We start from the raw sequence: 23,263 nt of genomic DNA, 5'->3' as shown, positions 1-23,263 counted from the left end.
AGGAATAAATTGAAGTCGATTCAATTAATCAACATGAACAGAATTTCGTCGTCTCCCAGCTGCTCAGTTGCAACATGATGCAACACGCAACAGCGAGCAAACGAAATCGCTTGATGTTACAAACCGCAACACGATACGGGTTAAAATCGTTGCGTGTGTGAGAGCACCATCGGTGTTTATTCGCTGTATACAAAAATCAAATGCGAATTGTGGAATAATTCGTCTGAAAAACATTATAGAATGGTAAACCTAAACAGAAAGGCGTGGCCTATTTTGTAGCAACCTTCGGGAATAAAAGAGTGTTTTTGGTAAAATCAGCTACATTCATTAGTCGGAAGATAAGCTGGCTGGACCGCCCACAACGTTGACAGCAGTAGCAGCAGATATTAGCACTCAGCAGTAATAGCGGATTGCAGCGGGTTGCGCCTGTGGCTGTGTTTAAATCAAACAAATCACTTGCCCTGTGGTTGGTCACCATGTCTCAGGAGCAGAGCGGTTCTTCTCACTTCTCAGCGTGTGTCGTCAGACTGCCCTTATTGCCCCACTACTGAGGCAGCTTAACGCAAATAAACAAGTATTTGAAGGTTAATCATTTTTTGACAAATCAAGCGAGCAATCTGTGCTGGATACTAGCAATTTACTGAATGTGAAACAGCTTTTACAGCTCGTGTTTTCAGTGGCTTTGTTCCCCCACTGTTGAGGCAGCACAAAGCAAGTGTTTGGAGACTTTATGACTCATTAATGAAACACTCACAACAATGCATTTGTTAATAGTGTGCGTAGTTCTACGTCAGTTATGCGGTCGTGTCTTGGATGCAACCTCCTACTTTTTTAATTTATTTGGAATCCAGTTTTTTTTCAGTTTTTTCTTCAGCCTTTTTCCAGTTAAATCGAAAATTTCATTGGCAACTCTGTACGCAGCCGAAGGAGGCGAACGACTACCTTCTCCACTAGAAGGCACAGCTAGAAGGTTCTGGCTGGAAGGCGTCCCATCGGAAGGCGCAATTACGCCTTCTAATTTGCATGGAGAAGGCATTATTACGCCGTGTGTGTATTCGGACCCTGAATAAAATCCTAGGGGTAACGGTCTTACCCTCAGTGCCGGGCTTATCTCCAGTACCCCTACAATCCAATATGGTAGTAATTGGTGTTTTAATCAAAATGATGCTGATTTTATTGTCAATGATGATAATGAATCACTTTTTCTGTTTGTAGTTAGAGAAAACGAAAGCCTGCAGTTGGTTTTTGACAGATTTAGTCAGCTTGGATTAAATCCGGTTTACTCAACCTACCGTGACGAGAAACCCTTCAATATTTTTACAGATTCGGAAAGTACACAAAATTTCCCAATTTCGTTTACTTTGTTTATATCATTTTGGGGAGTGATAATGTACCGTGATCATCAGTACTGGACGTGTTTGGTGATCGGTCCGATAGAGTATAAAACAAAAGACGTGTGAACAAGTGTTGGCATTGTTTGCCTGGTCGAGTGAAATAAATCCGGGTTCAAGGTCGTTCCTTTGTGCAACTGTTTCGCATCGTGACTGCCAGCTGGTGCGTAAGCCGATTTGGCTGCTGGCTGGATTGTGCTACAGCAGTGGACGAGACACAAACGAGGAAAAAGAAGAAGCCATCAGTGTCAGCGAGTCGTATCGCTGTGTGGAGTGATCTCACACCTGGCTCGCTGCTGGTGGCTGTTTGGTGCTGCTGTATTGGTGCTGCTGGCTGTAACGGCTGCTACTTCGAACGATCGGACAACCAACCTTACTGGAAGGGAGAAATAAAAAGGTACGTGTTCTTGTCAGCGCTAGTGCGCTAAACATAGCGCGATGGATGTAGATCCCTCGCCTCCCGCGCCACCATCCCCGAACCCCTCTGACCCTGACCCTTCTGTTACCCCCTCCCCTGTTCATTCTTCAGTCCCCCCTCGCCCCAGGCTTTACCCAGACGGAGCCCAGGGCAGCTTTACTGTTTATTTTCGGCCAAAGGCAGGACCGAAATCGAAAAAGTTGAACCTCTTGCAGATTTCTAAAGACCTGACGAAGGAGTACAAGGGCGTGACCGAAATTTCCAAGGTCCGGCCTAACAAGCTCCGTGTCGTGGTCGGTAACCTGAAAGAGGCCAACGATATAGCTTGCTCTGAGCTCTTCACACGCGAGTATCGCGTTTACATACCCGCACGAGACGTGGAGATCGACGGTGTCATAACCGATTCGAGTCTGTCCGTCGAGTGTATACTGCAAAGTGCCAAAGGGTGCTTTAAGAACAAAACGTGTCCCGAAGTAAAGGTGCTCGACTGCAAGCAATTGCGGTCAGCATCGATCATCGGTGGCAAAACAGTATACACTCCGTCAGACTCGTTTCGAGTTACGTTCGCCGGGTCTGCACTACCAAGCCACGTCTCGATCCACCGGGTTCGTCTCCCTGTGAGGCTCTACGTGCCCCGCGTCATGAACTGCCTGAATTGCAAGCAGTTAGGCCATACAGCCGCCTACTGCTGCAATAAGGCACGTTGTGGCAAGTGTGGGGAGTCTCATGCGGAAGATTCTTGCAGTGTTAACGCTGAAAAGTGTATTCACTGCGGAGAAAATCTGCATGAGCTCTCGACATGTGCGGTGTACATGCAGCGCAGGGATAAAATAAAACGGTCTCTCAAAGAGCGTTCAAAGCGTTCCTACGCTGACATGCTGAAGAAGACCGTTACCACTTCTCCCGTTACTTCGAACCCCTTCGATCTGTTGCCCTCTGAGGAAACCGATTCTGACGATTCACCAGCGGGAGCATCTTACGCCAATCCTGGGGAGTCTAGAAAGAGGAAAAATATTTCCTCTCCTAAACTTCCCAGAAAAGGTCCTAAGATTTCTCAAAGTGAAATGAAAGTTACAAACAAACCAAACAGTGCTGCGGAAAAACCGAAGCAAACTCCTCCTGGGCTGGCAAATTTAAAGTCCCAGAAGGAGTTCCCAGCACTGCCAGGAACATCTAAAACCCCAGTTGCTCCTTTTACACTCCCAGTTGATGAAACAAACTCTGGATTAGTGAAATTTTCTGACATTGTGGACTGGATTTTTGAAACTTTCAATGTACCCGATCCAATTAAAATTTTTCTTACAGCATTCCTCCCAACAGTTAGATCATTTTTGAAGCAGTTGACTGCCCAATGGCCTCTCCTTGCAGCGATTGTATCCTTCGATGCCTAATTCAACTGCGTATATGAAGGATTCTATCTCTGTCTTACAGTGGAATTGTAGAAGTATTTTACCAAAAATTGATTCGTTTAAAGTTTTGATAAATAAAAACAAATGCGATGCATTTTCCCTTTGTGAAACTTGGCTTACTTCAAATATTGATCTCAACTTCCATGATTTTAATATTATTCGCCTTGATCGAGACACCCCATATGGAGGAGTACTTTTAGGGATTAAAAAGTGCTATTCTTTCTATCGTATTAACCTCCCCTCGATTCCAGGCATCGAAGTTGTCGCATGTCAAATGACAATACAAGGTAAAGAGCTTTGTATTGCCTCAATATATATTCCCCCCAGAGCACAGGTTGGGCAACGGCTGCTCTTTGATTTAATAGAACTTCTTCCCTCGCCACGTTTGATTTTGGGAGACTTCAACTCTCATGGCGTGGCTTGGGGTTCCCCATACAATGATAACCGCTCCTCTTTAAACTATAACCTTTGCGATGACTTCGACATGACTATTTTAAACAACGGTGAAATGACACGTATCCCGAAACCTCCAGCGCGCCCAAGCGCTTTGGATCTATCCTTATGTTCGACGTCGCTACGGTTGGATTGCACATGGAAGGTAATCCTCGATCCTCACGGTAGCGACCATCTGCCTATTCTTATTTCAATTACTAACGGGTCAACTCGCATGCGACCAATTGACATTCCGTATGACCTCACACGAAATGTCGATTGGAAGTTATACGAGGAAATGATTTCAAAAGCGGTCGAGTCGATTCAACATCATTCACCACTTGAAGAATACAACCTCCTCGCGGGCTTGATTCTCGACGCCGCGTTGCAAGCCCAAACGAAGAAATATCCCGGCGTAACGATCAAAGAACGGCCTCCCACTCCGTGGTGGGACCAAGAGTGCTCCGATGTCTACACGCAAAGATCCGACGCGTTTAAGGCCTACCAGACGGGAGGTATACCTGGCGACTATTTACGGTATTCGGAGCTTGATACCAAGCTTAAAAGCTTGGCTAAAGCAAAGAAACGTGGATATTGGCGTCGGTTCGTGAACGAGACGTCGAGGGAGACATCGATGAGCACTCTTTGGAACACAGCCCGAAGAATGCGGAATCGCGTAACGGTCAACGAAAGCGAGGAGTCTTCAAGTAGGTGGATATTTGATTTTGCCAGGAAAGTATGTCCGGACTCTGTTCCTGAGCAAAATATTGTTCGCGATGCGTCTCCGGGCCACGACGCGATAGAATCACCTTTTACGATGGCAGAACTTTCAGTTGCCCTCCTGTCCTGTAACAATAACGCGCCTGGATTAGATAGAATCAAATTCAACTTGTTGAAGAATCTACCCGGCAATGCCAAGAGGCGCTTGTTGAACTTGTTCAATAAGTTCCTGGAGCAAAACATTGTACCGGAGGATTGGAGGCAAGTGAAGGTGATCGCCATCCAAAAACCAGGGAAACCAGCTTCTAATCACAACTCTTATAGGCCGATTGCAATGCTATCCTGTATCCGGAAATTGATGGAAAAAATGATACTCCGTCGTTTAGACCACTGGGTCGAATCAAATGGTCTACTATCAGAAACTCAATTTGGCTTCCGCCGTGCCAAAGGGACGAATGATTGTCTTGCGTTGCTTTCAACAGATATTCAGCTGGCGTATGCTCGTAAAGAACAAATGGCGTCTGCGTTCTTGGACATTAAGGGGGCTTTTGATTCCGTTTCTATTGACATTCTTTCGGGTAAACTTCACCGACAAGGATTTTCTCCAATTTTGAACAATTTTTTGCACAATTTGTTGTCCGAAAAGCACATGCATTTTACGCATGGCGATTTGGCAACTTTTCGCATTAGCTACATGGGTCTTCCCCAGGGCTCATGTTTAAGCCCCCTTCTTTACAACTTTTATGTAAATGACATCGACGAATGTCTGGCAAATTCATGCACGATAAGACAACTTGCAGACGACAGTGTAATCTCTGTTACAGGAGCCAAAGCTGCCGATTTGCAAGGACCATTGCAAGATACCTTGGACAATTTGTCTGCTTGGGCTTTACAGCTAGGTATCGAATTCTCTCCGGAGAAGACTGAGATAGTAGTTTTTTCTAGGAAGCATGAACCTGCTCAGCTTCAAACACAATTAATGGGTAAAACGATTTCTCAGGTTTTGGTACACAAATATCTTGGTATCTGGTTCGACTCTAAAGGCACCTGGGGTTGTCACGTGAGGTATCTGATGAAAAAATGTCAACAAAGAGTGAATTTTCTTCGTACAATAACCGGACAATGGTGGGGAGCCCATCCAGGAGACCTTATAAGGCTTTACCAAACAACGATATTGTCTGTTATTGAATACGGGTGTTTCTGCTTCCGCTCCGCAGCAAACACACATTTGATCAAACTGGAGCGAATACAATATCGTTGTTTGCGTATCGCCTTAGGTTGCATGCAGTCGACCCATACGATGAGTTTGGAGGTTTTAGCTGGAGTACTACCATTGAAAAACCGCTTCTGGAGCCTGTCTTTTCGTATTCTAATCAAATGTGAGGTCTTGAACCGTCCCGTGATTGAAAATTTTGAAAGGTTAATCGAACTTAATTCTCAAACCCGTTTTATGACATTGTATTTCAATCACATGTCCCAAAATATTAACCCTTCTTCGAATATTCCAAATCGTGTCGACTTATCAAATACTTCTGATTCTACTGTGTTTTTCGATACATCCATGATAGAAGAAACTCGTGGAATCCCGGATCATTTACGCGTGCAGCAGATCCCTAAAATTTTTTCCAATAAATATCGAAACATCAACTGCGACAATATGTACTACACTGACGGATCACTTCTTGATGGGTCCACTGGCTTCGGTATCTTCAATAACAATTTAACCGTCTCCCATAAGCTCGATAATCCTGCTTCTGTTTACGTCGCAGGATTAGCTGCAATTCAGTACACCCTAGGGATTATCGAAAAAATGCCCACGGACCATTATTTCATCTTTACGGACAGTCTCAGTTCCATTGAGGCTCTCCGATCGATGAAAGATGTTAAGCACTCTCCGTATTTCCTGGGGAAAATACGGGAACATCTGAGTGCTTTATCCGAAAAATCTACTCAGATTACCTTAGCGTGGGTCCCTTCTCACTGCTCGATACCGGGTAATGAGAAAGCGGACTCTTTGGCTAAGGTGGGCGCAACAAACGGTGATATTTATGAAAGACCAATTGCCTTTAATGAATTTTTCGCACTTGTACGTCAGAATACGATCATCAGTTGGCAAAATGCTTGGACCAGAGGGGAATTGGGAAGGTGGTTACATTCCATAATCCCCAAAGTATCGACGAACCCGTGGTTCAAGGGGTTGGATGTAGGTCGGGATTTCATTTGCGTGATGTCCCGGCTTATGTCAAATCACTATAGATTTGACGCGCATCTCCGTCGTGTTGGGCTCGGGGAAAGTGGTATCTGTGCCTGTGGTGAAGGTTATCACGACATAGAGCATGTGGTTTGGTCATGCCCTGTACACCGTGACGCCAGGTCTAAATTAATAGCTTCCCTGCAGGCCGAGGGTAGACAGCCGGCTGTTCCTGTTCGTGATGTCTTGGCGAGCCGTGACCTATCCTACATGTCCCTTATATACGTTTTCCTGAAATCCATCCACGCCCCAGTCTAGTCCCGTTCCCCTCCGTCTACACCCAACAAAACGACAAGAACACGTTTGAACCTTAAGCACAAAACCAGCAACCAGACCCCGCACAATAGAACCAGGACCCAAGGACTACGAGCCTCTGTCCCAACTCACGACATCGTGGCTCAGCAGAACGAATCCATACATGCCATTCGACGATTATCAGACGACCATTGAACAACAAAACACCGATTGGAAATCCCATGCTAGTTTTAAGTTAGACTTAATTTCAGCTCGTAGTCGGCAGCGAGGATAAAAAATTTGCTTTAGTTTTTAAGTCATCAGATATAATTGGCGCCGTTAAACATTAAATTGTATTTGTGCCGTGTCAAATAAATGTTATGTGAAGGAAAAAAAAAAAAAATGTACCGTGACGTTACAACGCGCGAGAAATTGAGGTGTCGGGCCTTTTCTTCGAAAAGTCAAAAACTCTGCTCTGTGTGAATTTTATAACAATTGGTGAAAAAAAAATAGAACATTTTGCCATGTTTAGAGTGCCGTTAACTGGTAACATCTATTTTTGAGAAACTTCAATCTCGCTGCGTTGTAACGTCACGAAAATATGAATCAGTCGATATCCATTGTTTATCGCATCTTTCTTCTACATTTTCATAAGGAACAGTCTAACACCTAGTTCTTTATTTTTCTACCTCTACTTGGTTGCACTTGGTTAATGGGTTGTCCATAAATTACGCAACAAATTTTCTTTGGTATTGAATTTTTGGGACTGCAGAACAAAACTCAAATTTGACGATTCTCAGTGAAGGAATGTAAATCATCCCTAAAGCAAATCTTTTCATAAGTGACGTATGTGTTATAAATAATCTCAAAAGTATCTCATATGACACTATGGGTGAAACATTAAATTTATTTTATTTATTTTTCTCTAAAGCAAATTTTAAACTTATGAATCGTACATTTACTGACATCGAACATATATAATAAACTGAATACTAAAATTTCTAGCGTATGCGAGTTACAACACAAGGGTAGCAATTTGCTACTAGCAAATAAAAATAAGACCCAAAACAGTTTATTAGATTTGCAAATAATAAAATGAAGTCTAATAACTTCCCATCTCGCATGCAATATGAAGACTTTGTCAATACTGACTCAAAGCAAATTTGCAACAAACTCGCTTTGTTTCAAACTGTATATAAAAATAGCGACGAAGTCAGGGACTTTGAGTACTTTTCGCACTTACATGAACAAATAAATAACGAACAAATAAATAATATCTGTCAAACAAATAACTGTTCAAGAAATCCTCGCAACGCTCAAAAAACTGGATACCTTAAAAGATCCAGGTCCAGATGGAATTCCACCCTCACTTAGGGAAAATCTAGCTTCAACTTTCTTAAAACCCTTGTTTTGGCTTTTTAACTTATCCCTTACGTCTGGACAACTTACATCAGTCTGGAAACAATCTTTTCTTATACCGATTTTTAAGTCAGGTTAGAGATCTGGTATCAAAAATAACCGAGGCATTGTTGATCTCTCTCTTGCGTCTATGGACAAAGGCACATGGATTTTAGTAAAGCTTTTGACAGTGTAGATATTCCCATGCCTATGCTCAAATTAAAAAAAAACTGAGGTTGGAGTCAAGTCTACTCAGATGGATTATTGAATCTTATTTGACGAATAGGACACAAACGGTTAGGTTTAAGGGACAATTTTTTTGTACCGGTTAATGTGACATCTGGAGTTCCACAAGGCTCCCATTAAGGCCTTTTTGCTCTTCATTTTATTTGTTAACGACGTTACCCTTGTGTTGAAGCGTCTCAAAGTATTGATAAATATGGTGTGAAATAAGACTTCTTGATCTCAACGTACACAATAAAAAGTAGTCCTGAACATTCCAGTTGCATTCTTGGACAGCACACTGTAGCAAGGTGTTATTGAATTAGAGATTTAGGAGTGATTATGAATTCTGAGGTATCACGTATTGGACACTACAATATGATCCAACAGCATGATAAGTTTTATAAAAAGGTTCAGTTACCATTTCGTAGACCCGTACCTACACTATAAAAACTCTCTTCGTTGCATATGTTAGATCTATTTAAGAATAGTGTAGTGTTGTTCGGTTGCCCTATCCAGACATCTCTTGCATGCAATAGAATCGAATCCGTACAAAAACAGTTTTTGTTATATGCACTAGAAAACTAGATTGGAATTGATTACCTCTCTCTTGTTATGAATCGCGTTGCATGCTTATTAATAAAGAAATGCTTAGAAAAAGAAGAGAAATTGCTTAGATCACCCTTGTTAACGATTTAGTTTCACAACGCATATGTTCGGAAAATTTGCTAGAAAAAACTCATCTTCTATGCTCCTACAAGCTCATCAGGAAAAATTTTTGTATTGAATTCTTATAGAACATAATATGCTATGACCAGGCTAGTTAATAGTATGATTACTCTTTTTAATGAATGTTATGAAGTTATTCATTATAAAGACATATAATATAGCCTCCCAGTTGGTCTCGAGATACGATGCTGGCCTAACAAGCCAGTTGTCGTAGGTTCAACTCTCGGCTGGCTCGAGAGAGACTGTTAGTGTCAGTAGGATCGTAGAGCTAGCCTCGCAATTATCCTGTATACTTAACAGTTGGCTGCGAAGTCTGTGTATAATAAACAGAAGGTCAAGTTCCGAATCGGAATGTAGCACCAAGGCTTTGCTGCAGTTTTTCAGAAGAAGCCCCCCCCCCAACAATTCAGAGAAGGAAGGTGTGTCGAAACACCGTTTGAAAATTTATTACCCTTACAAACATCCACATGCCAAATATTGTTCTATTCGCTTGATTAGTTCTCGAGTTATGCAAAAATTGTGTTTTCTTTGTATGTCCAAAAATCTTCGAAGAGCAATGATAAGTCCTAACCTCGGCGCTTCCCTTCTAAACGGCCTGAAGGCCTTCTTGACGACCCTACGGTCGGTCGATACCATTGACCAATGATCGCACTGTTTCTTTGCACGTTTGATCCTTGTACTGCACCTTCAAGGGCGATTGAATAGTAAGTTGGAGAGCTTGAAAGGAAAGATACAGAAAAAAGTATTCCTCTTAGTTTCGGATGAATTCACGCACTTTTCGTTTTATGCCACCCATCATCTTCTGCATAGTGAAACTGTCAACTAAAAAGGATGGAATTAAGCAATACCTAGAGTAAAATTTTGAATAACCTTTTTTTTTGTCATTTTTCCAGATTTACCTATTTTGTTGAAAATATCCGGAGGAATTAGTTTTACATTTAGGTCCTACCTTTTCACTGTTACTTACAGTATACACAACCCTTTTTAATGGGTACTTAGTTCTATACTGTAATAAAAATGCACAATAAAATACTCCAATAAAGCGCATGGTATCAAAATTTACATCCAGAGCTCAATCATTACTAACTGCTGCGATAAAGTGCAAATCACGGGTCATAAAACAATTCAATAAAATCAATTCGAATGGGACAATAAGGTGCCGATTGTCACTTGGCGCAATTCAGTATAGCGTGTGAAATAAACCTCAACTGCTCTGCCCCTAGTGAGTAATAATGGCAGGCAGCGATTAGTTGAGCATCACATCTGGTGTCGAATGCATCTGCCCGCGGCAAATCAACAATCCCCCTCACAGAATGCAAATCAGGTGGATTGGGAGGATTGACTCTTTACTGCGGTGGCGTCCAGGCTGGGTTGCAATACCCAATCATTAATAATTTATTGGTCACGATTTTTTTAATGTAATTCGATTTGATGAAGTTGTGTAGTAGGTACATTATTCACTACTTACTTTGTCTTATGGCGGTTATCTTTTGACCTAATCATTAAAGTCAATGACGCGATGGATGATGTTTCGATGTATTTACTGGCACGTGTCTCGAAAGTTCAGGATTTTTCCTTTAGATTTTAATATTGATTGGAATTGTTCGAAGTTTGCACTCAGGTTTTATTTTTATACGTAAACATAAAGATTGTTTAATTACCCAAAATTACAGAGAAACTGATACAAAACTCTCACACCTTCTGTTTTTGCAGTGATAGAGCCACAGACACAAAGAAACACCGAAGGTAGCAACAATGCAAACCGTGGTGGAAAAATTGCGATTTCTCTACAAACCGTACGTCCTGGCGGTGCTGACTATTGGATACATTGCGGGAGAACTTGGCCACTACCTGATTGGAGTTACCTCGAAGGCAACCGCCATCGAGCTGGACTACGGTGACCATGCCTGCCAGCAGAACCATACGGAGGTCCATCGTCACATGCTGCCACAGCAGTGCGCAGAAATCGACGTCGAGCATGAGTAAGTTCTCTAAAACACGCTATTTGCTATAAACCTCAATTTTATTTTATTATAGTAGATCTGATTATGGTCAAAATATGTTTTATATTTGATCTTTTATTGGATCGGAAACCAACATTAAACCCTCTATAGAAGTAGCTACAGCCCTTATTCACTATAGTCTATTTAGAGCACAATATCGAAGCTTTTATCTCAGTAGAGCTTTGCTATAAAAGCTTATCTAGTATTTGCATACTGCTATTCGTGCCGCACTAATAGAGCAACTGTTGCTTTCTTTATTACAGCTGCCACCGACTACATCTGAACGGGACCGTTTACTGCGAATGGAACTACAATGGATTGGGCCTAGAGTATCAGCTGCTAGCCGGGCCCAGTTTTATTGCCGTATTCACGGTGATGGGTGTCGTTCTCGGTTTTGCTGCCGACAGATTCAACCGAGTTCGGCTACTGACTTTATGTACGGCGGTGTTTGCGGTGGCAATCGTCTTTCAGGGCACGGTTAAAGGCTACTGGCAGTTGATTCTGCTGCGTATGCTTATGGCTGCTGGAGAAGCTGGCTGTAATCCGTTGGCTACCGGAATCATGTCGGACATTTTCCCCGAAAGCAAACGAGCGCTGGTGATGGCAATCTTTAACTGGGGTATCTACGGAGGGTACGGCATTGCTTTTCCGGTGGGACGCTACATTACCAAGCTGAATCTGTGGGATCTTGGATGGCGTGTTTGCTACTACGGAACCGGAGCACTGGCGGTCCTTATGGCCATTCTGACTGGAACAACGTTGAAAGAACCAGAACGGAAAAGCATTGGCGAGGAATCGACGAACAAAGCAAAGGTTCCTCTCGTAAAAGTTTTACTGCAACCGCGTGTCATTCTGCTGATGATTGCCGCCTCCATTCGACACTGCGGAGGTATGACCTTTGCGTACAATGCGGATCTGTACTACAACATCTACTTCCCGGATGTTGATCTCGGTTGGTGGCTGTTTGCCGTTACTATCGGTATCGGCAGCATAGGAGTGGTGATTGGTGGCATTGTATCGGACAAATTCGTTGCCAAAATGGGCATCCGTTCCCGGGTGGCTTGCCTCGCTATCAGCCAATTGATTGCCACACCGTTCGCTTTCGGTTCCGTGTACTATGAACCACTGTGGGCGATGATCACCCTAGGCATCAGTTACTTCTTCGGTGAGTATAGAAGGATCGAAACCAAGCGTCTCCACATTAGTTGATTACTGAAAACGCATGGTTTTTTATGACTAAATGATTTATGTATTGACAAAATTTCTTTTTTCATTCCAGCCGAAATGTGGTTCGGTATCGTGTTCGCCGTTTTGGTGGAGATTGTGCCTCTGCAGGTTCGCTCCACAACCATCGGAGTGTTTCTGTTTGTGATGAACAACATTGGTGGTAACCTGCCAATTTTGGTGGATCCTCTGGCCAAGGCAATCGGCTACCGGGGTTCAGTGATGTTCTTCTATGCCGGTTTCTACGGAATCAGCAGTTTGCTGTTTCTATTGACGATGTTCTTCATGGAGGGCCCAAAACCGGTCTCAGTCGATGAAGGGCGCAGTCAGGTCGAGATGGGCCACGAAAATAACACATTCCAGCCGGACGATTTCATCAACGGCGTTGGTGGACCAAAGCCGAACGGATATGGCGCGGTTGGAAAACGACCAGCCGAGAGCAGTAGACTGTAACAAAGTGTGGAGCAGAGTTATGCTAGGCTAGTTTTATCGAAAAAAATTTTCAACAAACAATCGGATACTGACGTATAGTCGTAAAATGGGACTCAACAATCGAATCTATCGAACAGGGATCTGAATGATATATAGTTTTAGGTGTTTTCAAGATATGAAGACTTTTGCTTTGTTGCAAAAGAATCTCTTCTAGCGATAAGTGCTTTAGAAGCGTAATCTTTCGTGTTTGTTATTGTATAGCAGAATCGTACAACATCAAAGTGCTAGACGTGATCCGTCCACGTAGTCGCTTGTATTTAAGTATGTAAGCCATAACTTATAAATGTTTAAAAACACTAAGAAGATACTTTTTAAATAAACCAGAAGTAATAGTTTTATGTAAGTTTTTGATTTTTCTCTAGCTTTTTTGTCGCACAGTCATATTTAGCACCACTCGTTAACATGGGATACCACGACTGCCGTGATACAACGTTATGACGTACATCAATTTGATCAGTTTTTCAATACGGCCCAAAAACGAACGGGTTACTTGTCACTTTTGTATTGAAATGGTACATACGTCATTTTGTTTTCTAGATTTTATGCAACGTACGAATAAGTAACAACTAAAAGAAAGATACCAAAAGATGGGTCTTCGAATAACGAACAAATTGGCATAAGAACCCCATATTTGAAAAAATGGCGCTTACGTCAGTCTGCGAGATTACGGCAGACGAGCAAACTTCTTAAATTCAATCGTTCCGGCAAAAATAGCGTTGCAAGAATGAGTTTCGAATGACCGTTTCTTGATGGACACATAAAATGAAATCAAGCCAGTAGCTGTAGGTTTTTTACACGCAAGCATTTAGAGATCTAAGAACCATTATAACTGGCGGTGACGAGAACCGAGAAGGAATGTGTATTAGCAAAGTAAAACTCGGTTGATCTTCTTACATTTGGTTCGAAATGTGTTTTCCTGTTTTATTTTTTTCATTTATACGATTCAGTTTTAATAGCTTCTATCTCCAATGAGTGTTCGGCATGTTTTTGTTTTTTTCTTCTCTGCAATTTGTTTTTCTTTACACAAAAATACTGTAATATTTCCATTCATATAATAGCTAATGAGAAATACATAAATCGATTTGACTCGGTAAATTTAAATCTGTTGGTATCTTCCTCACGCTGTTTGTGTGTCTGATAATAAATTAATTGTTTTGAACTTCGGCATGTGCAATATTTTTCACCCTTTTTAAATGTTTAATACGTGGTCGGCTGCATATGTAACGGATGGAAACAAACCGTGGAGTGAATAATTCCAGCAAGGTATTTCTTTCGACATTTCATGCTGTCTGGGTTAGCCATTGTGCAAAATCATTTCTTGTTCTCTGTCAAGTAAAACCGTACCTATAAATAATCTGCCAGTTGCCTTTTTTGCTTCGTTAACCAACGATAAGGTTCGAACCTAATTAACTATTAGCAAGTTGGTAAGTTGTATGAGCAAAGTGGAGAACGTGTAGGTTAAACGTTCGTTTTTGTGACGAAACTTTCTGAGAAGTTATACATTGTATGATTCATTAAAAATTTCAAAAATTTATCTCGAGTATTTTTTTTTATCTTGTTTTTTTTTTTTTTTGGAAGTAATCACACGTACATACACATTGACGATACGGCAGAATGTCTAACTGCGCTTCACGGGGAGTACACACAGCACGATTGGTAAGGATCGATGAATATTCTGACGTTACATATTGGTCTCAAACAACGACGAGTAGGAAGTTCAAACATATTGAATTGGGCAAAAAATATAGGAGAGAAAGTTTTTCATTAATATTCACATAACAAGTACGCCCGTTATGAGTAGCTGAATGGTGCGACAAAAATGCTCATTACCCATTATAAAATGAAATTTGCACGACCGTGCGCTCACCAGCTTTCACAGTTAACGCTATTTATTGAACTCACTGTTTCTTCATCAGTTCAAGTTGGGTTCATTCACTGAATAAAAAGTATCTAAAACAAAAGAACAAACATTTTAACGCATTTTTTTTAATTTGTAGGTAAGTTTACAAACAAGGCTAATTTGCTCTAATCAGGTTAAATTTGGGAATTCAATCAAAAATTGGTTGGAATCAATTTATCATCAATTATCTAATGTTCTATTTGATAAAGTGCTTCTAAATCGTTCTGTTTCCAAAGATCTAGCGTCTTAAATGGTTTTGTTGTTTGCTATAAATGGTTCGGAAAGTGAATATAACTACAAATCGAACATCTTCTCGAAGTGCCGGTACACTGCTCTACTAACGCTGGCTTGTTATTTTAGTAAACCTGGACTGCATGGTAGCTTTGTTAACGAACATATTCACACAGCCGTACCCGGTTGCCAGCTGCCCATTCCTTCGCAATCCAGGTGTCACCTATCGACATCGTCGGTTTTGGTTGTTGGGCAAATGGTTATAATAATTATCGTTAATAGTAGAAGTAATAGTAAATAGAATGTGTTCCTGCTTTGCGGTTGTCTGTCACTGCTCTGCTGCTGCTGCTGATCGATTTGTTTCCTGCTATCTTATCCCTCTGGTTTCGCTCTGTATACAACAATTTCGCACTACTCCTGAAATAAAGATTCTAGTCTCGTTCTTAACCGCTCTTAAATAAAAGGATGGCAACTTGTCCCAGGTAGAAATAAATAAAGTGACGCGTTTCGTGCGTAACGTAGGAACCAAAGTTCCGTCCGACGATGCAGTGCCAGGTGGGATTGTACTTCTTGTCGAACTCCTTCTTGATGTACGCCGCAATATCCTGCAAGACAAAAGCCGAGCTTAGTAATGCTATTAACTGTATTCATATTAGTCTAGGTTAGGAGAACTACGAGCCATTCTTTGTCAGTTACTCAGGATTATAAAAATTAGTAGAAAAAAATCTACCAACGCTGTGTTGTTCGTAGAAACCGACAATTTTGTACCTGTACTTTAACCGAGAATAGCAGCCCCCTTGACCGCGGCAGCTTTTATCACTTGTGATGAAAGGCAGCAAACGAATAGCATCATGATGGGATGATACCATTCGGCAATGGAAAACAGACTATTGTTGGGTAATTTTCTTTTTTCACTGATTCAAAAAAAGTTAGTTAATACTAACGGAATATGAATGAAACCTTTAAATTATAAATGAGACAGTAAAAACATTGTAACCTGCAACATTGTAACCGATACAGTGGCACTGTCTTACCCGACTCGTCCCACTTCAAAACAGACGACGAAAAGTGAACGACACACTTATAGCTGGCGGGAGATGGAGAAGCACAGTGAATCGTGATTATGACTTTAATAGCAATCATCAAAGAAACACGCTGTGGTACACTTTTCAATGAAACGAAGCGCAAAAAGCGAAACCATGGCGTTGCTTTGTTGTCAAGTGTTTTCCTTCCTGTTGTTGGGAGACGCCTGTTAATTCAAAAGTCGCGATGATCCTTAGTACGATGAGCGTTGGCGTTTATTCCTTACAGCCTTATTTCCGCATTATCCTATTTTCGATCATCCAATCGTTGCAATGTTATTTTGCATTATCAAAATTGCTTAGGACAGTTTAAACTCAAGTAACAAAAAACACAATAGTATAACACTACATGCAAAAACTGCACTACAGCTACATCTTTCAAGTATTCAACACAATATAGTTGTTTACCCCTAGATGACAATGTACATGTCAAAAATTCGAGATCTGCCAGCATATAACAACGCACGCTGCTCTGATGACCGAACCATTTGTGCAGGTGCAGGTTTGACACAGTCCTACAAGGACGTGCGCGTCTGATGGCAACATAACGTTAGGAAAAAAACGTTTCAAAGGAAAGGCTCATCCATTTCCGTATACTATGCGGAGACAGTAGGCAAGAGCAGTTCGTACCTTTCAATTTAGCGTGGATTGACGACGCACAGCGGGACTGCTTCACATAAATGCGGGCCAAGCAGAAGTATAATTTTAAATTGAAGAATCATGTTTTTGGAACACAGATTTTTCAAATTTTAACTCTTCGAATACCATATATAATTGACCGACAGTTAGAATTTTCGATCAATTATCCACTGTGTGGCGGACTACTGTAGAACAGTCCACACGTCGTCCGTTTTATTCATCCGAAACCAACGGTGAAACTGTTAAACTCGTTTAGCGGTCTATTCTTTAATTTTCGCACTAGACCGAGCGGAACATTTCGTTCGGTTTTAAGTCCTGACAATGAAAAGTCAGTCGCTGATATGCATCAAAATCACGATTACGATATTTATTGATTCTGCGAATTATTTCGAATACACTTTTGTTTTCGAAATTCATCAATCGTGGATAAAATGTTTTGAGAGAGAACTCAGCAAAACCTCTCAAGTGATTTTAGTCTACAATACCGAGAGATTGCAAAGCAGAAGTACTATTGAGCCGATTTGCACATTGGCATTTTCTCTACTCATTCACTTGAGTTGACATTCTGAAATTTGTTTTTACTATTATACCGATCATCGTGAATTCAAATCGATAAAATCGAAACAAAGCCCTGACTGTAGCTATTTTGGGTTCCCTTCAATAAAACGCTCGGCTACTGCCAGAAATTAATTTCACCGCTGTATTCAATGTATTAAATATCACTGCACTTCCGCCGTTCATCGTGTGGATCCGTAAAATAATTTCCCTGCCTCTCATTTGTGTTGCAGGAATTTCGTTTTTTACTGCAGTTACCATTATTATAATGTGAGACACATGCAATAAAAAAATAAAATCCCATAGCAGGAGATGATTACGTGTTTACTGAGACGTGCTGAGTTGAGACTTAGTATTTTTGAAGTAGAATACTTCTCTCAGGAAGTTCGGCTACATAGGGATGTGAAATGAAAATCTAAAACCGAAAAAAGTGAAAAATATGTCCAATTTCAAATGCTAATAAATCGGTTAGTATTCGATGGATTTCCTTCGTTCTTGCAGCAAAAGATTGGAAAATCTTCTAAGATTCTTTCCAAAATAAGATAATTGTAATTTTATTATTCACACTATTGTACTATTGAAAATAGTCAAGCCTTGTCAAAACGAAAAATTCGACCTCTGATTGGTCGTTATATGCTTGCTTCCCAAGCACGGTCGACAGGATCATATACCTTGCAATTGAAAACATGCTATTTGGCCTATATAAGAGCCTGTTTCAGCCGGAGCCGCTCATAATAGTTCTAGACAGCGACAACAGCAGTCGTCCTTCCTTAGCAGCAGCACTAGCCCTGTGGTTGGTCACCACGTCTCAGGAGCAGCGCGGTTTTTCTCAGCGTGTGTCGCCAGACAGCCATTATTCCCCCCGTGTCGGGGCAGCATGAAGATTGCCATCAGGAAATCCAATTTTGGAAATCAAAACGCCTTTTTGAAGGCAAATAAACAAGTCATTGAAAGTTAATAATTTTTGTCAACGCCAGCAAGTATTCTGTGTTGCATCCTAGCAATTTAAATTTGTCGCACCCGTCTAATTTACTGAATGTGAAATAGCTTCCACAGTGCATGTTGTCCGTGTATCTTAATTCCCCCAATGTTAGGGCAGCTCAAAGATTGTAATTAGCAACCGATTTTGAACAGCAAAATGCTTTTTTGAAGGCAAATAAAAAAATAATTGAAGGTTAATAGTTTTCTGGCATCAACACAAGCAGATATTCTGTGCGGGATGCAATCAAATTCTGTTGTAGTTGTCTAATTTTTACTTTCTTTAGTGAACTCCCCACTGTAGGGGCAGCGCAGACGCTGCGATCAGCATAACCGACATTGAATAATAAACTGCCCTGTTAGACCCGCATTCACAAAAGCAGTCAGTTCGACTATGCAGAGCTAATATGAAGACGATTCAATCAATCAGCGTAAACAGAATTTCGTCGTCTCCCAGTTGCCAAATTGCAACATGATGCAACACGCAACAGCGAGCAAACGAAATCGCTTGATGTTACAAACCGCAATAAGATACGGGTTAAAACCGTTGCGTGTGTGAGAGCACCATCGGTGTTTATTCGCTGGATACACTATCTACTGTCTACTGAACGCAATAATCTGCTTACATGCGACATGGGGACGGGAACATTTTCTTCAACCAAGCTGCACAACACGACACAAAACATGTTATTTTGTTGCTTTAATGAGAGTGCTATCGGTCCTGCTCGACAGAATGTTCACAAGAAATCATTTTTGTGCATCCGTGCTACGAAACTGAGGAAAAACTTTAGAAACTGAAAAAAGAGGTGGAGCTTATCAAATGATCGCTCTGAACCAGAATGAAGTCACACATATTTTTCAAGTTATATCATTCCACCACGTACGTAAAATAATTCATTCCTATTTTCATCCCTATAATAGCCCTATAATAGCCTGTTTTAGTCGAAGCCGCTCATAGTAGTTCTGAACAGCGACGACAGCAGTCCTCCCTTAGCAGCAGCGGGAGCGAGCAGTGGGTACCATCGATAGCGGATAGCGGCCACAACTGTGGCATGGCTGCGAATAAGCGTAGCAGTTTCAGCGGATCTCACCATCGATAGCAGCAGGGCCAGCAGATGCAGGTACAGCGGATACCAATGGCGGCCACAACTGTGGCATGGCTACGGATAGCGTTACAGTTGCTCAGCAGTTGGGCCAGCGTATAGCGGCCACAACTGTGGCATGGCTATGCATGGCGTAGCTGTTGCAGCGGGTATATCAGCATCGATAGTAGCAGGGTCAGCTGAAACGACACTCCCTTCACTAAAATGCTGTTTCAGTGTGGTAGCGGGAAGCATCAGCAGCAGGCTTGCATGAAGTGAATACATCAGCCAGCAACTTTCTCTAAGGCCTCTGCCATAGTAGACGCGAAAAGCGGCGCGAACCGATTCGCTCGGCCGTAGGTTTATGCACAGCTCTACTGATGGCTGTACATTAACCTACAGCTGAGCGAATCGGTTCGCGTCGCTTTTCGCGTCTATTATGGCAGAGGCCTAATGGGAAAGTTGTATCAGTTTGTTCAGAAGAATATTATTGTCGGTAATATTACAGAGATGCGATTGCGTAAATCCGATTTCGAATTGAACAATTGTTCTTTTGAGAACAAATAAAACACTTATTTGAAGAGTTAACAGCTTTTGGTACCAATAGCAGTATAGTGACAGCCTCAGCGGTAGATGCAGATGCAGCCGCTACTTCCCTGAGGCCGATGTAAAGGTAAATGGGAGCAGCACGGCGAAACAGTTCGGGTTATGCTTAGACGCGCGTCATTTTTCGTTGTTGATATTCCCCACATGGAACGACGCGCTTTCGTATGATAGCGGTGGTATTAGCGGTAGATGCATTTGCCAACACTTCCTCCAGTAAAGCCGTGTCTAGTTTTCAATGTGAAAACACCTTTCTCATTGTGTTGACCGTGCGCCTTAGTCCTCACTTTCAATGATAAATTGAACAATTGTCCTTATAAGGACAACAAATGAATTAATGAAGATTTAATTTTGAATTAGAATACTTCTCTCAGGAAGTTCGGCTACATAGGGATGTAAAATGAAAATCTAAAACTGAAAAAAGTGAGAAAAATTTCAAATGCTAATAAATCGGTTAGTTTTCGATGGATTTCCTTCGTTTTTGCAGCAATCGATTAGAAAATCTTCTAAGATTCCTACCAAATGCATGAAATTGCAATTTTATCATTCAAACTATTGTACTATTGAAAACTCTTAAGCCTTGTCAAAACACAAAATTCAACCTCTGATTGGTCGTTATACCGCGCTTTCCCAAGCACGGTCGGCAGAGTTATGGACCTAGTAAATTGGGAATGCATTATTTGGCCTATATAAGAGCTTCATCAGATAATAAACAAACATTTCATCGGATATTAAACTGAACAACTGAAATTTGAAGAACACAAATGATTATTTGAAGAGTTAATATTTTCTCGTTTTGCGCTATAATCCAAAGTTAATTATCTTCATCTACATGCATACTCTGATTATTATTACGTGTTTGCGTCGCTTAGTGTTTGGCTACGGTCATGCAGAACGCAAATAACGGCGCAATGCGATTCGGCAAGACGAAATGTGTTGAAATGTATAGCTCTACTCCGCCTTAAAAAGAGCTGTACATTTCACCACGGTAAGGCGAATCGCATCGCGCCGGCATTCGCGTTCTGCATAACCGTAGCCTTTGTTCCGTTCCCGTTTAATGATGTCGTATTAAATGTGCATATTACAATTCGGCAGCACTTCAACTTCTCATTTGCACAAAATTTAAAAATATTCAATGAACTTCATTCAAAATATCAGACAAAAAAAATTACAATACTGCCAATGAACGGTCAACGTTTATTTACTAGAAAAAATGACTGACACGCAAGCAGCCAGGTTATCTCTCTTGTAAAAGTATTCTACTTCAACTTGCGGTCGTGGCTTTGCATACAACCTTCTTGTGATTTTTGACGTTGGACTAACGTCTATATCGAAGTTAGGCACCTGAATTTGAAAATCTAGTAATTCAACCGGGGAAAACCAGGGAAAAGTGGTCAGGTTTTGAGCGCTTATATATCAGTCATTTCTTTTCAGAATTTCGAGGTTTTGGCATCAACCGATCAGAAATTCTTTTACGGTTGAATTTATGTAACAAAAATAACCTATTGTTCGAGATACACTATTGAAAAATTGATAAATCACATCGATTGTCTAAATCATACCGAGCAACCAATCACCACCTCTCTTCACAAGCACAGTCGACACTAACGGATACAACCGATCTGACTTTGTAAACAGTCTCACAGCTTTCAACCAATAACGAGCTCGCTTTCGGTAGCTGCAACAGGTGTTTCAACACTATTTTAAAATGCTTCTTTTATCATTACCACTGAACAGATTCTAAACACCAATGGCTTGATTGATAGGGGAAATATTGCGCAAGATTGTCATATAATAGTTTAAATATGTTTTCGATACTAAACTAGTTAAAAGTTGTGTTAAAAGTCGTGCACATTCAACCAATCACAAGCTCGCTTCTTGTTTGCTCGCGGATGGATTTTTGCTTTGGGCTATATAATAGCCTGTGTCGTCTCATAGCAGTCATCAGTTAACAAGTGAGAAGCCACCAGGCCGGTCTTGTATAATCAGCAGCGGTGGCTGATTCCAGCGGCCAAACTGAGCTGCAGCAGAACCAGAGCGGTGGTATCAGGCAGCAGCGGCGGAGGTAGTGGGAAGCTGCATTTCTTCATTCAGTTCGGTGCTCCTTCGATCTGAGTTGGACCCCACCAGCGGTAATCCAATTCAGATATCGTTGGATGAAAACAGCCAGAAACTGCACGAGCCAGCACCGCCACTAGGAAAGCTACCGCCATTTAGTGTGTGTGCAGTGTGCACATATAGCGTATGTGCATCTGTATTGCTATGACATTTGCGATGATAGGGATGGCGCTGTTGCGTGTGTATGGCTAGCTATAGCGTGTGTAAGACACTAGCATGTGTAGCATATTATGGCTATTGCGTGTATATCTTCAGCGTGTGTACGGATAGTTATAGCTTGTGTATGGATAGCTGCTGCGTGTGTAATGATTAGTTATAGCGTATGTATGGATAGTAATAGCACATGGTTGGATAGCTTATGCGTGTGTATAGATAGTTGTATCGGATGTATGGAAAGGAATAGCGTGTGTATGGATAGCTATAGCTACAGCGTGTGTATGAATAGTTTTAACGCGTGTTTAGATAGTTATAGCATGTGTGTGAATAACTATAGCGGGTGTTTATCGAAGATTATTATTGTCATTGAAAATATTAAAACGTCTTAACGAACACAGTTGTGAATTTGATTTTACAGCAGCGGTTTTAACTTCTTCAGCCAGTCTTTATTCATCGAGGAAAAATTACTACCTATGAATGATCAACACTTATTTACTAGAAATTTGATTTAGATCAAAACGGGTTCTTTTGAGTATCATAAATTATTGGTAAAAAGAGTCACTCGCCCAAACCTTGATAACAACTACCGAAAAACGTGTGATTGAGCTCTTGCTATATTGAGTTATTGAACCAAACGTTTTTATTTTCAAATACATGAAGTTATATGCTGGGCTGGAACTAACCTAGCATGAGTTTTATCGATTAAATGTCAAACAATTTTCAAATTTAAAACTTTCGGTTGAATCGTTCTGGGCTCCAATTTCAGATAGTTTCGTAAAGTTTGCTTTTTGCTTAGATAGGAAAATTTTACCAATTCGCTCAATTAAATGATTGTCTTGGTAGTGCAGCAAACAAAGGGTTGATTCGGATATGTATGAAATGACAGCGATTAAATGAAAGATATCCATTCTTTTAGTATATATCATTATTTATAACGTTTCAACGTCTCAGCATTCAGAAATGCACTGTTAGATAAAATTGCAGCAAATACCAGAG

The 23,263-nt window shown here is 41.2% G+C and overlaps 2 protein-coding genes across 4 annotated transcripts in view; one reads left to right on the top strand and one right to left on the bottom strand.

The window, feature by feature from the left end:
* LOC129730926 (putative metabolite transport protein HI_1104) overlaps positions 1-13,261 on the top strand; it is a 43,678-nt gene extending 30,417 nt beyond the window's left edge. The window contains exons 2-4 of the mRNA XM_055690575.1: positions 10,918-11,186; positions 11,471-12,372; positions 12,487-13,261. Of these exons, the coding sequence (XP_055546550.1) occupies positions 10,960-11,186; positions 11,471-12,372; positions 12,487-12,884 (1,527 nt within the window). The 5' untranslated portion in view covers positions 10,918-10,959 and the 3' untranslated portion in view covers positions 12,885-13,261. The remainder of the gene's footprint in view (positions 1-10,917; positions 11,187-11,470; positions 12,373-12,486) is intronic.
* A 549-nt stretch (positions 13,262-13,810) lies between these two features.
* LOC129730941 (dynein light chain 1, cytoplasmic) overlaps positions 13,811-23,263 on the bottom strand; it is a 35,400-nt gene continuing 25,947 nt past the window's right edge. For all 3 annotated transcript variants that reach the window (XM_055690609.1, XM_055690608.1, XM_055690610.1), the window contains one exon: positions 13,811-15,659. In XM_055690609.1, coding sequence (XP_055546584.1) covers positions 15,498-15,659 — 162 coding nt within the window. In that variant the 3' untranslated portion in view covers positions 13,811-15,497. The remainder of the gene's footprint in view (positions 15,660-23,263) is intronic.

The sequence above is a fragment of the Wyeomyia smithii genome, chromosome 3, assembly GCF_029784165.1.
Source record: "Wyeomyia smithii strain HCP4-BCI-WySm-NY-G18 chromosome 3, ASM2978416v1, whole genome shotgun sequence".
Classification (NCBI taxonomy): domain Eukaryota; kingdom Metazoa; phylum Arthropoda; class Insecta; order Diptera; family Culicidae; genus Wyeomyia; species Wyeomyia smithii.
The sequence above is the reverse complement of the archived record's forward strand: the minus strand, read 5'-3'. Positions and strand labels throughout refer to the sequence as shown.